The sequence below is a fragment of the Aspergillus terreus genome, genomic scaffold (assembly GCF_000149615.1).
Source record: "Aspergillus terreus NIH2624 scaffold_4 genomic scaffold, whole genome shotgun sequence".
Taxonomy (NCBI): Eukaryota; Fungi; Ascomycota; class Eurotiomycetes; order Eurotiales; family Aspergillaceae; genus Aspergillus; species Aspergillus terreus.
In genome coordinates, this window is record NT_165927.1 from 567682 (window position 1) to 580800 (window position 13119).

Below are 13119 nucleotides of genomic sequence, written 5' to 3' on the forward strand. Positions count from 1 at the left end.
GCCTTTTCGGATTGACAGATGTTTGCCAATACAAGAAACTTGCCTGTTCTATGTAATAGCGGCAACAGTCGACGGATTGCGAGGTTCAAGCATTAGTTGCTTTACTGTTATGTATACAAAAGGATTGTCTTGATGGTCGGGAATATGTCGCGAGGGCTCAGACTTACTACCCATTCGAAGCAACTATTCATAGAACTAACAGGAAATGACACGAATGAATTAATGATGAAGTTTTCAAATTTCATATCATAAGGGCGTAAGCTCGTTAAGCAGAAGCCATAGTTATCGAGCCGGGAAAACAGATGATCCGGGCCTCCGCGTCTTACTCCGACGATCTACTTTTTCCGCCCAGAAAAAAAAGTTCCGTCGGCAGGTCAACCACAGGGAAGTTCTTCAACTTTCCACTTTTCACCCTCGTCGTTTCTTTTTTCACTTTATCCACCATGGCAAAGGCTCGTACTAAGAAGCGCACTCACGCTCGTCCCCAAAATGCTACTGCTGCGGCGAAGGGGAGCGCCGCGACCATGAGCAAAACGCCCAAGTCGATGGTGATTCGAGTCGGCGGTTCACAAGTCGGTACCAGCGTCAGCCAGCTGGTGCAGGATGTGCGGACAATGATGGAGCCTGACACTGCTGTGCGATTGAAGGTAATCTCAAGATAACTGTGTCATCTACCTTTTCCAGGAGTCAATGCTAACTCGCGACCAGGAACGCAAATCCAACCGTCTGAGAGATTACACCGTCATGGCCGGACCGCTCGGCGTAACACACCTGATGCTGTTCTCCAAGTCCGCGACCGGAAACACCAACATGCGTCTGGCGCTGACGCCGCGCGGCCCGACCCTCCACTTCAAGGTCGAAAACTACTCCCTCTGCCGAGACGTCGAGCGGGCGCTGAAGCGGCCCCGCGGCGGCGGCCAGGACCACAAGACTCCGCCGCTGCTGGTGATGAACAACTTCAACTCACCCAACGCGACCGAGACGTCCAAGGTGCCGAAGCGTCTGGAGAGCCTCACGACGACCGTCTTCCAGTCGCTCTTCCCACCAATCAATCCGCAAGCGACGCCGCTGCACTCGATCCGCCGTGTGATGCTCCTGAACCGGGAGCTGTCCGGAAAGAATGGGGAGGACGAAAAGGAGGAGGACTCGTACGTGCTGAACCTGCGCCACTACGCCATCACGACGCGGAAAACGGGCATCCCGAAGCGCATTCGTCGGCTGGACCCCAAGGAGATCCGCAACAAGGAGAAGGCCAAGTCAGCGGTCCCGAATTTGGGCAAGCTGGAGGATGCGGCAGACTATCTGTTGGACCCCTCCGCCGCTGGGTACACCTCTGCCAGTGAGACGGAACTGGACACCGACGCCGAGGTGGAGGTTGCGGAGAGCACGACGAAAAAGGTGCTGACGAAGCGGGAGCTGCAGCGCATGAAGTCGGGAGACAAGGAGAAGGCTCAGAAGAAACTGGATGCGGCTCCGGGGGTGGAGAAGCGTGCCGTGAAGCTGGTGGAGCTAGGACCGCGCATGAGGCTCCGTCTGATCAAGGTCGAGGAGGGCCTGTGTGAGGGTCGGATCATGTGGCACGATTATATCAAAAAGTCTGAGGCGGAAGTGAAGAATCTCGATAAGAGCTGGGAGCAACGGAAGAAGGAGAAGGAGGAGAGAAAGAGACAGCAGAAGGAGAACATCGAGAAGAAGAAGCAGGCCAAGGTGCAGGCTAAGGCTGAAGGAAAAGAGGTGCCTGAGGACGATGATGATGACGAAGAAGATGTCGATATGGACGATGATGACTGGCTCAGCGACGATTTCGATGACGAGAACCAAGACGAGGTTGAGGGTGATGAGGATGACTCTATGGAGGAATAAGGGAGCCTCGCGCTTCGCTCTCGAAGCCTACAAGCATCTCTGATGCTTGACAGCACTAAAAGTTGATCTGCGAGCCCGTCTGGGCATCGTCCCATACTCCGCAAGGATTCTAGCGGAGACGAACACCACTTCTGCACTGCTACGCAACCATCCGGGTCCTATCTCGAGTCTCGTCTTCCTGACTCTGAGGCTAGCCTAGTATCTGGAGGTGCTGCACGGTGAAATCTACAGGATGGCTATTGAGTCATCGATAGTTGCACGAGTATCTCAGCGGCGAACAAAATATACCCATAATCTTGGCTGGTTCATATACGCTTCAAAGTCCATATAGATATAAACGTGACATTTACAGTAGCCAAACTAAGCAGAAGGCGCTCTAATCGTGCATATCGTAACCCGTGCAATCCTAGACTCATTTCTTCAGCTTCTCCTCGACAATCCGTTCCACCATCTTCTCCAAGATACTCATATTGCCGCCAGCCGTGCCGGCAAAGTACCCCTGCACGCTCTTCTCAACATACTTGCCCACGATATCAATCTCAACGTTGACATCGTCGCCCGCCCGCTTGGCTGCCGTCACGATCTTCTCCTGCGTGTAGGCAATAAGCATGACCTCGAAGAACCCATCCGCACCGTCCACAACCTTGGTCACGGTCAGGCTGGCACCGTCGAGGGTGACATAGCCCTTCTCGACGATATACCGCATGACGCCTATGTCGCGCGGCTGCAGCCGGAAGACGAGGGCATTGCCTTCGGGCGTCACGGAGAGGATTTTAGCGATGGTGTCGACATGGCCCTGGACGAAGTGGCCGCCCATGCGTGTTTCGCCCAGCACGGCGCGCTCGAGGTTCACGCGCGAGTTCGTCTGCAGCGAGCCGAGATTCGTGCGGCGGAGGGTTTCGGGTGCGACGCCGACCTTGAACCAGGTCTTATCGAAGGCCGTGACGGTCAGACAGGTTCCTGGAGGTGGGGTGGTCAGATGCTGGAGACGGCGTGGGCGTGCCGTAGGGGCACCGGCGGTCGGAGACGGCTACATACCATTGACGGCGATGCTGTCGCCCAGATGAGCGTCGGTGAGGATCTCCTCGCAGTTGGAGATGGTCAGCGAGGTGCCCCCGCCCCCGCTTGACGAGGTGTCGAGGGGTTCCAGGGACACGACCGCTGGAAAGCAAGACCGATCAGTACCGCTGATGTCACCATGTTAGAAGAGCAGGATTCACTCACTCCCGATTGTCTCTACCAGACCGGTAAACATAGTGGAAAGTAGCTCGGGATTGAGGGGATGATGGGCGAGGCGGATAGAGGTGGGAAAGAATGAGCGGATATGGGTCCAACCTCGGCTTCGGCGCATCCGTCTTCCTTACTTAGTCCTCCCGCTGCTTCGTGGACATCCTCCGCATTGTCCATTGTCTGTGGTTACGCTGGTCAATGTCTTTATTTACACAATGAATGTTACTTTGAAGCTACGTCGGTCTGTTTTCGCTCCGGCGCTGCGCCGGTCGGGCGGTCTTCTCCGCGCGCAGCTCCGTACACCGCAATGGCGCCCATACTCGACCGCCCCCGCAGACGATACGCTTCCCCTCAAGGGTGTCCGCGTGCTGGATATGACCCGGGTTCTGGCCGGCGTAAGTTGTCCTGCAGAGGATTATAACTGAGGGAAAGCATTTTGCTGACTGTGTATGCTTCAGCCGTATTGTACCCAAATATTGGGAGATCTAGGGTAATTGGCAATATCTTGGCTTCAGAATCCCATTAGGGTAAACATGCTGACATGAATGCGCCCGACAGAGCAGATGTTATCAAAGTCGAACATCCTGTCCGGGGCGACGATACACGCGCATGGGGCCCGCCGTATGCAACATACCAGGATGAATCGCGCCAAGGGCCCGGTGAAAGTGCGTACTATCTTGCGGTACGGACACCTGCGATGCCGTTGCTAGGATCCTCCATTGACAGTATATAGGTCAACCGCAACAAAAAGTCAATCGGCCTTTCCTTTGCTCACAAGTCTGGCGTGGAGATCCTACACCGTCTCGCGGCGCAATGCGATGTCCTCGTGGAAAACTATCTACCCGGCAGTCTGAAGAAGTACAACATGGACTACGAGACGTTGCGAGAAATCAACCCCAAGCTTATCTACGCGAGTATCACCGGATACGGTCAGACAGGTCCGTACAGTAACCGCGCTGGGTACGACGTGATGGTGGAAGCCGAGATGGGCTTGATGCATATTACGGGCAGTCGGGACGGTCCTCCGGTGAAGGTCGGCGTGGCCGTGACTGATCTGACCACCGGGCTGTACACGTCCAATGCGATCATGGCGGCGCTTCTGGCGCGTGCGCGGACTGGAAAGGGACAGCATATCGATGCCTGTCTCAGCGACGTTCAGGTCGCCACGTTAGCAAACATTGCCAGTTCGGCATTGATCAGCGGGGAGAAAGACTCTGGAAGATGGGGGACGGAACATCGTAAGTATCGTGTTGAGCAAACGGATCTGAAATGTATACTAACACCCTCAAGCCTCTATTGTGCCCTACCGCAGCTACAAGACTCGGGACGGAAACATCCTCTTTGGAGGCGGAAATGACCGGCTGTTCGGAGTGTTGTGCGATCGCCTGGGCCATCCGGAGTGGAAGGAGGATCCCCGCTTCATTACCAACCAGGATCGCGTCAAGCATCGTGAGGACATTGATGGTATGATCGAGGAGACGGCCATGCAGAAGACCACGCAGGAATGGCTCGAGATTATGGAGGGAAGCGGGATGCCCTATGCTGCAGTCAACGATATTCAGGGAACTTTGAACCATGCTCACGGTAGGTCTGCTGGGTATAACTTCATGACAGGATTTACTGATGTCTTGCGATAGTCCGAGCCCGTGGCATGGTCACAGAGGTTGACCATCCAGCTTGCGGCCCCATCAAGTTGGTGAACACTCCCATCAAATATTCCCACGCGACTCCCGGCGTGCGGACACCACCCCCAACACTTGGGCAACACACGAACGAGATTCTGGGAGAAATCCTGGATTATGGAAAGGAGGATATCGAGCGGCTGAAGGAACAGGGCGTGGTTGCATAGACGCCAGGACACTCGGAGCGGGTTTTCGAGTAGACCTGCTGCAGACACCTCATACATAAGTAGATGGATGCATCATGAATAGAGATAAATCAAGAAGAACACACGCGATAGAAAATCTAGGGGGCTGATTTCCCTTCATTCCTTGTCGCGGGAACGGATTCGTCGTCCTCACGTGACGCTATATAAAATCCTTGGATCCGGCCTGGATGCAACGGCGCAATTCATCTGTCAGAGTGCTGCACCAACACTTGGTCGCCCTCGCTGGGACCCGAGACCCTCCTGTCGCTGTGACAGCGCCGCGCCGTTCACTCCACCGGTCAACTTGGGGGGTAGTATGTCAGAGCAGCATGGGGCATCTCCCTCCCTGGCGTCTATAGCGATAACGCCACCAACCTACGGAACGCCGCACACCACCAGTACCACCACTACCATTCCCTCGGACACGCAGCCATCAGCACCGGCGCGCCCAGCCAGCACTGAACTGTCGTCGGGGTCCCGATCGTCGAACCCGGCAAGACCATCTAGCACCCCTTCCACAAAGGTGCATATCCCGAAGCTGTCCGCAGCCACCACCGAGCTCCTTGCCCGAGTGACAGGTCGTCTGAAAGGGGAACCACACCACCAACAGCAAAGAAATGATACCACGTCCGTCCGGGGGACCCAGTCATCTTCTTCACCACTGAACCATCCGAATTCTTCTCATCTAGCAAACACCATGAAGGCCTCGTCCACCATCATAGAGTTGCCGACGGCACCGTTCGTGTACTCCCACCACATGACGGCTGCGGCTTCTGCTCAAGCTCCTGCTTCTCAATCCCTACAGAACGATAGTACCACGACTACCAAAGCTCCAGGTCTCGTTCATATTGCTCCTAAGCCAACAGACTCCCCCTTCAGCACGCCAGCCCCATCGTTTCTGGGTCAATTTCCGTCACATACCTCTGTGGCACCGGCATCTAAGCCTTCATCCCCGGCATCCGTGCCGAAAAGAACTCCAGGTTCAGGCCCTCGCCAACGGAAAAACGGCAGCCACCCTGGAAGGCGCAAGAAGCGCAGACGCGGCCATGATAGCGACAGCGATGTTGTCCGGGCCGGTGATTCCAGTTCGGATGAATCCGACGTTGCACCAATAGCCACCCAGACCAAATCTGGGCGGCAGGTGAATCGACCATCTCTCTATGTACCTTCTGCTCCGTCGCCTTCCACTGCGAAAGAGAACAGTAACCCGCTCGACACATCGGATGGCGTGCATGCCCAGGGTGCGGCACCCCGGAAGCGCAAGCGGGCCGTCCGTCGAACAAAGGACACAAACATCACCTGCATGCATTGTCAGCGGGGTCATAGTCCGCTCAGTAACGCAATCGTGTTCTGCGATGAGTGCAACCGCGCCTGGCACCAACTCTGTCACGATCCCCCTATCGCCGCCGAGGTCGTCACGGTCAAGGAGAAGGAATGGCGCTGTCGAGAATGCAAGCCCGTTCCGATCTCCATCGTGCAGCCGACAGTGGTCCGGAGCAACCCCAGTCTTGGGGTCTCGTCATTGACGTTCGACCGTCCTATCTTTCCTCCGACGGAAATACCCAAGCTGGAGGTGGGCGCCGAGGGCTTCTCCACGGACGAGCGACGGGGTTTTCTGTCGTGCTTGTCGCATTCGGCTTTGGTCGAGCTTCTGCTCAGAATATCAGACAATCATCCTACCATACCCATGTTCCCTGAAAATCTCAAATCTCTTCACTCGTCTAGATTCGCTTTCCCACCAAAGATCCCCACGCCATCGCCATCCACCTCTACGAACAATTTTGGCGTCGGTCCGTCACTCGCTGCCAATGTGAGTGAAAAGCTAGGACCTCTTCACACCCCCGACATTCTCCCTACGCCCTCCTCCGACCAACGAGGACAGGATGACGAGTCCGACTCGTCATCAGAATACGAAGTAGAAGACCATCGTTTATACCCGCGCGCCGGTAATGGTTTCGGTCTTTCCTCCAATGCCGACGACTTAGACATCATGCGCGAAGACCCAGCTTGTCCGACATTTAGTTATGCGTTACATGGGCCTGCGCAAGTTCGTGCTCAGACGAACCATCCGCCCCCAGTCTGGGGCGTATAATTATTGTTATGCTACGTCTATGGATGCAGTGCCTCCTTAACCTGTCTGTTGAACGTTGCGCATGGATCAGGGTTTGGAACACACCACGAATGAGTTAGGACGGATTATGATATAGAGACTTTATAAATCACACAGCCCATGAAAATTGGTAATATTTCTTGCACGTTGGCAGATAGATCAGGTACCGTAGCGGTATGGTACATCCTGCGTAGGTTACCACAAGCTGAGGCAACACCCACTACAGACGGTTCCAGTTCCTAGAGCCATCATCTTTATTACCTGGAGGTTTTGAAGTTGAAAGTCTTCCTGGTGTACCTATCTAAGTAGATAGTACATAATGGCGTGAACATCTGACATACAATCAGCAAGTAATAACTATAGTCTTCAATGATTCCTGTAGTCTTCATTCATTCTGCTGCAGCTTCAAGGAAGATCGGTCACCGGTATCCTTCTACGCCCTCCACACACCACATCGCGACACACCCTCGCCGGCGGATCCCAAACCACCCCGGCCACGCTCTTCCGCGGCCGTGCCATCCCACACCCCGTCTCATCAACATCCCGCAGCACCAACAGATCCGCCGCATCGCCAACCCTCAAATCCAGCCCATCCCGCGGCGCCGCCAACCCGATCGCCGCGCGCGCCCGCGTCGACACACACTCATACAACAGCTGGGCATCCGCCTGCGTGCCCGCCTGGTACACCCCGACGCCCAAGCACGCCAGCGCCAGCGGATCCGCCGAGCCCCACGGCGTAAACGCATTGCCTACGTTATTTACCCCCATCACGACATCCAAGCCGTACGCCCGGATCAGGCGCGGGACGGGCAGGGTGCCTCGCGGACCGGGCCCGGCGGGGGCCGCCGCCATGTACAGGTCACTCGTGGGGAGGCCGACAAAGCTGACGGGGAGATGGTGGTCGCGGATGAAGGCGGCGAGGTCGCGCCACTCCGCGTCGGTGAACAGCGCGAGGCGGGTGCAGTGGCCCAGCATGACGCGTTTCGTGGAGGTGAGCGTTGTCCAGCCGGTTGCGCGGAGCGCCTGCAGCACATGCCAGACGAGCGGGGGCCGGGCCGGGTCGAGGTGGTAGTCGAGGTGGAAATCGAGGTGGAGGTCGAGGGCGCGGGCGCGGGCGACGGCCCAGTCGATGTTGGCCTTGGCCGCGGCGGGCGAGGCCTCGACGTAGGGCGTTGTGCCGAGGACGGCGATGTCGGCGGAGTAGCGCGACAGGGCGGCCTCGATGCAGCGGCGGTTGGCGGCGCCGAACTCGCCCGAGCAGATGGGGTCCTGCGCGAAGCAGACGAGCTGGATGTCGCAGAGGGACTGCCACTCGTGCTTGAGCGCGACGCCGGCGGCGATGCAGGTCTCGTTCACTGTGTGGTCGACCTCGACAAAGGCGCGCATGGCCGTCACCCCGGCCGAGACGGACTCGGCCAGCAGCCAGGCGCCGCGCTGGCGCACGTCGGCCGGGGTGAACTGCGCTTTGGCTTGGCTGGTGAAGGAGAGGGCTTCGGCGAAGGAGCCGGTAGACGGGAGGAGATGCGCATATTGAGGGGCGCTGTGGACGAAGGCCTTGTCGAGGTGGATGTGTGGGTGGGTGAGGGATGGGAGGGCCAGAGGGGGCGATTGGGAGTCCGCGTTTGAGGGGGTGATGGCCTTGATTATACCTCGCGGAGAGTCCTGCGGGTGCTCAAAGGCGATGTCCCAGGTTGTCGACGACCCGGACGCCAGTCGCACATTCTGGAGGATGTGGATGGGGGAGGAGAGCTGAGGCATTGCTAGGTTACTGTTACTGTATAGGGATGCAGGCGGTGCGGGTTGATGCGGACTATAGATTTCCTACCTATCCACACCCCCACCCTAGTACCTCTCTAAGATAAATTACGGCTTTCTTAGGGGATCCGTAGGGATAAGCGCAAAAAAGATATCTCTAATAGATAAGCCGAGGTTCATCTATCACTCTGTCATACTTCAATTCGCAGCTTCTCTAGGTACTCGCCCTACGAAACTTACATAGGATCTACGGAGTATATTCACTACCCAAATCTGTGGGGAAAGTGTCTTGGAACTGGGTCAAGATGACTACTTGCAAACATATGACAATCAGAAGAGTACCTCAGCGTAGATACACCCAAGTATACAGAAGTATACAGTTCAAAAACAACTGGTTAAATGTAGACAGTATGTCGACAGGGTTAGCAGAGTATAGGCCGACCTAAGCTCTCAACAACATCGCCCTCAAGCTTCGCGAATCTACAAAGACAAAGCAAAAGCCACTAGAGTCAAAATGAAACCAATGATTGAATTCGTCGAAGCTTGAAGGTTCGCGGCGATGTTAGTGACCGTGGGGCTTGGACTGTTGGTGGTAGTGGGTGACGCGCTGGTAGTGGTGGTGGCTGTGCTGCTATGCGTGCTGGTCTCGCTGCTTGAGGCAGAGGTCGAGGATGGTTTGGGACTCGCTGTAGGAGTACTGATAGTGCCACCTTGGACCTTGAATGGCACGCTGCCTCCATCTGCATTCGACGCTGCCGATTTAAACGCATCCAACGTATCTGAGCCGGAGCTCCTAGTGGGACATTAGATGCACCATCTCACACAGCTTGCAATTGCCCATGGGCGACTGACGGTGGGTTTATCACGCCAACCATACCCGCCTGACAATGACCAATCTGGCCACAGTAGTACCAAATGGGAGTCGTGTCATTCACAGTGACCGTGAAGACAGTGTCCTATGCCGTCAGCGCCGATCACCAGGCCGTTGATTTCAGCATACCGATTCCCCAGACGTTGGGGCTATGAATCCAGAGAAAAAACTGCTATCGCTCATGGGGTGGCAGGGCCTGTCAAAAGAGGCCTGTGCCACAGAATGATTACCAGGATAGAAATGGAACTCGACTTTGCCACCGGGAGCTACTTGAAGAGTATCAGGGTCGAAACTAAAGCCATGTTCTCCAACATCAACTGTTTGTACAGCTGACGGGGTCGAGGTGCCCATTGATGAACTTGTCTCACTGGTAGCGGTACCAGACTGGGCACCAGCAAGCTGGAGCTGCATGAGCCCGATATAAACAATGAGATAGTGTAGCATTGTCATTGTCGCGCCTGTTGATTGTATCTGACAGTTGGAGCAGACATGCTAGCCTTCCTCTAGTCTCCGAAATTCATTCCAGATCTTATACTCGACGATCAGCCTCCCAAACCGCCAGGAAAGCCATGCGTTGCGTGACCAGTCTAAGCCCCAGACCAGCTCAAACCCTATTATCATAGGCATGGTCTAGGTCGGCCTTTCGATCGAACTCCCCTCCAACAATCCTTGGGGCTGAGCTCGCATTGTCGTCGAGTGGCTAAGTCTCGAGCGGGCTCCCACAACTCTCCCATCTCTGGTTCTCCTCACATTGTACGCGGTTACGATCACATTACGGGGGTTCAGTACCCCAGCTCAAAATTCCATCAAAGAGAAATCCCCAAGTTCTGCCATGGGTTAGAGAACACCGTCCGTGGCATGCGTCCATGGACAGCCGAGGGCGGTAGACTGAGCCACCTTCTCCAAAGCTTGAGGCAAAAGCAACCATGGTTGACCACAACCCTCGACACTGCAAAGTCCACATGATGAGGAGCCGCATAGAGGACGTTCATGGGTCAGGCGATTTCCAGGGATCGTTTGGCTTGCTGGAACTCTGCTACAGACTGCAGTATACTCCTCCCACGAGCCAGCAGAGGCCATTAATATGTCGCGATGCCATTGCAGCTATGCATTCCCACCAACCTCCCTTCACAGATGAAGAACAAGTAACAAGCCTGCTACCTCATCTAGAATGGCAAGAATATACCTTTGCTCCTGGATGGCCCTGCTGGCGGGCGCATTTGCCCAGCTGCAAACGTTTTCCCCCCCTGGACAGAGCGCTGTCAGCTACAGTGTTAATATACCCTCGACGACTGCCTCGTCCGGTTCCGGGCCAATTTACATTCAGCTGAAGTCAACGCAAGAGCTTGCATGGTTTGCATGGGGTCAGGGTTCCCGGATGCAAGGAGCGAACATCTTCGTTGCTTATGCATCGCAGGACGGCACTAATGTCACCGTCTCTCCGAGGTTAGGCATAGAGCATGTTGAGCCGACGTACAATTCCCAGGCTCAGATCTCGCTCCTGACTGGCAGCGGGATCAAGGATGGAATCATGACCGCAAACATTCGGTGCAACAGCTGCCTCGCATGGCCAGGAGGAAGTGAAGATCCGAATAACCCGGCTAGTCCGTGGGTTTGGGCCGTGAAATATGGCATCCCACTCCATTCAGACAGCCTGTCGTTCCCGATCACCATACATGATGTTTCCGGTGTTGCAGTTCTTGACCTCCAAGAAGCAATCGGCGGCGCATCCGACAATCCTTTCTTAGCATCAAATAATTCGAACAGTGCTGGGCAAGCGCTCACGACATATAACAGCGGATCAATTGCGCGTCTCAGGGTAGCACATGCTGTCCTTATGATCCTTGTCTTTGTCATCTTCTTCCCCTTGTTTGCGTTGATGCTTCACACCGGCACACATTCGAGGATTGTTGACTTTCACGCTTTTTTCCAGCTTTTCACTCTGGCCGTGGCTATAGCTGGGTTTGGTATCGGCATATCGTTGGCAAAATCCCTTCACCTGGTAGGGACCTACCATCCGATCATTGGGATGGTGGCTGTTCCTGCCCTCATTCTTTTCCAGCCAGCCATGGGCTTTCTTCAACACAGATACTTCCACAAAACCGGAAAGAAGAGTGTTTTTGCCTACTTGCACCGATGGTTTGGCCGTTCGATTATTGTTCTGGGTATTGTCAACGGTGGGCTAGGGTTTCATCTGGCACGGAACGTCACCTCAACTGCCCCAGTCGGGGCAATAGTCGCCTATAGCGTGGTGGCTGGAATTATCGGGCTTGCCTATGTCCTAGTGGTCATCTTCCTACCTCTGAGAAAACAGAGAAGGCAGAGAAAGCCGGATTCCTGACTGATATTGTTCTGTCTGTATGTCTCTGGAGTACATATTCTCGTTGTGCCTCGTGCTTCAGCCAAGTGCCTGTTAGTAAGAATAATAACCCATTATGAACCGATATGAAGCTGTATATGAACCATCGCATCTATTTAATCCACGATGGAACTCAACAATCACTTCTGTGAAGCTATGATGAGGTAATTATCGTACATATCTAGTAGGCACCCAAGGTACCTTAAAGGCAGGTTCAACATCCGTTCGCGGTTCTCATCAATACCTCCTTCCTGTTATGCCTTCCTTCTATGGAAGAGTAAGCCCACGCTTTCCATGCTTGTGCATCCCCGAAACACAAGCTAGGACTTTTCGTGCCTCGCAAGTGACCACAAGTTCGGACTCTTTTCCAGACACATCAATGTGAACCTGTCAATCAAAAATGACCGCTAAACCACCAGAAGTGCGAACACACTCAGGGGGCCCTGTATGATCTACATCTGGTTTGACAGAACCTCAAGGGGTTCGTACATATACGCGACCCGAGTTTCTCAATGAGGACGCCGTCCGCTTACCTATCCCTGAACGCGTCGATTCTTCGAAAGATGTCGCGGAAGTACGGACGGCTTTGACGACAAGGTCCGCGTCCTTACTGCCACCATTTCCAGCAATGAGGTACAAATCTACGGCCATTGGACATTATGTGGTTCAGACAATTCCAGGGTTTGGGATGGGCACTTTTTGGTGCACTCGTGGGTACTACGCGACGGAGAAGACCTCTATGCAGCGCGGAAAGAGTTAGAGGCATTATGCAACTGGATCGCAGAAGACAGTCAGGTGTGTATCGTTCCTGGTGCGTAGGAGATGCATATTACTAGTACTGACTGGTGACTGGGTAGTATGCACTTGACTATCTAATGCCATCACATTGGTGGTGGATATACTTGCCTTCCCCTTGTACTTGGAGGATGGAACGTCCTTGAGCTAGGTCCTACGCCTAGGTATGCGTCCAAGTAGGCGTGGTCATTCAATTATATAGAATGAATAGCTTCCTAGGTGTCCTCACTTATATGTGTATATGCAAGATTGTAATTCACCTCACCCAC

General features: G+C 54.7%; 7 protein-coding genes across 7 annotated transcripts; 4 read left to right on the forward strand and 3 right to left on the reverse strand.

The window, feature by feature from the left end:
• Positions 1-443: 443 nt before the first annotated feature.
• On the forward strand, positions 444-1863 carry ATEG_02990 (Brix domain-containing protein; the record flags this gene model as incomplete). Its single annotated transcript, XM_001212168.1, has 2 exons — positions 444-647; positions 709-1863. The coding sequence occupies 2 exons, from the start codon at positions 444-446 to the stop codon at positions 1861-1863; spliced, it is 1359 nt and encodes a 452-aa protein (XP_001212168.1).
• Positions 1864-2275: 412 nt separating this feature from the next.
• Positions 2276-2904, reverse strand: ATEG_02991 (riboflavin synthase; the record flags this gene model as incomplete). The annotated part of the gene is made up of 2 exons (XM_001212169.1): positions 2276-2845; positions 2902-2904. 2 exons carry the CDS (start codon positions 2902-2904, stop codon positions 2276-2278), a joined length of 573 nt encoding a protein of 190 aa, XP_001212169.1.
• Positions 2905-3308: 404 nt separating this feature from the next.
• Positions 3309-4942, forward strand: ATEG_02992 (CaiB/BaiF CoA transferase family protein; the record flags this gene model as incomplete). Its single annotated transcript, XM_001212170.1, has 5 exons — positions 3309-3495; positions 3657-3775; positions 3827-4331; positions 4384-4677; positions 4731-4942. 5 exons carry the CDS (start codon positions 3309-3311, stop codon positions 4940-4942), a joined length of 1317 nt encoding a protein of 438 aa, XP_001212170.1.
• Positions 4943-5657: 715 nt separating this feature from the next.
• Positions 5658-7052, forward strand: ATEG_02993 (uncharacterized protein; the record flags this gene model as incomplete). Its single annotated transcript, XM_001212171.1, has 1 exon — positions 5658-7052. One exon carries the CDS (start codon positions 5658-5660, stop codon positions 7050-7052), a length of 1395 nt encoding a protein of 464 aa, XP_001212171.1.
• Positions 7053-7290: 238 nt separating this feature from the next.
• ATEG_02994 (putative zinc metallopeptidase) lies at positions 7291-8828 on the reverse strand (the record flags this gene model as incomplete). Its single annotated transcript, XM_001212172.1, has 3 exons — positions 7291-7367; positions 7412-7427; positions 7536-8828. The coding sequence occupies 3 exons, from the start codon at positions 8826-8828 to the stop codon at positions 7291-7293; spliced, it is 1386 nt and encodes a 461-aa protein (XP_001212172.1).
• An 815-nt stretch (positions 8829-9643) lies between these two features.
• Positions 9644-10146, reverse strand: ATEG_02995 (cupredoxin domain-containing protein; the record flags this gene model as incomplete). Its single annotated transcript, XM_001212173.1, has 2 exons — positions 9644-9781; positions 9826-10146. 2 exons carry the CDS (start codon positions 10144-10146, stop codon positions 9644-9646), a joined length of 459 nt encoding a protein of 152 aa, XP_001212173.1.
• Positions 10147-10867: 721 nt separating this feature from the next.
• ATEG_02996 (cytochrome and DOMON domain-containing protein) lies at positions 10868-12037 on the forward strand (the record flags this gene model as incomplete). Its single annotated transcript, XM_001212174.1, has 1 exon — positions 10868-12037. One exon carries the CDS (start codon positions 10868-10870, stop codon positions 12035-12037), a length of 1170 nt encoding a protein of 389 aa, XP_001212174.1.
• Positions 12038-13119: the final 1082 nt, after the last annotated feature.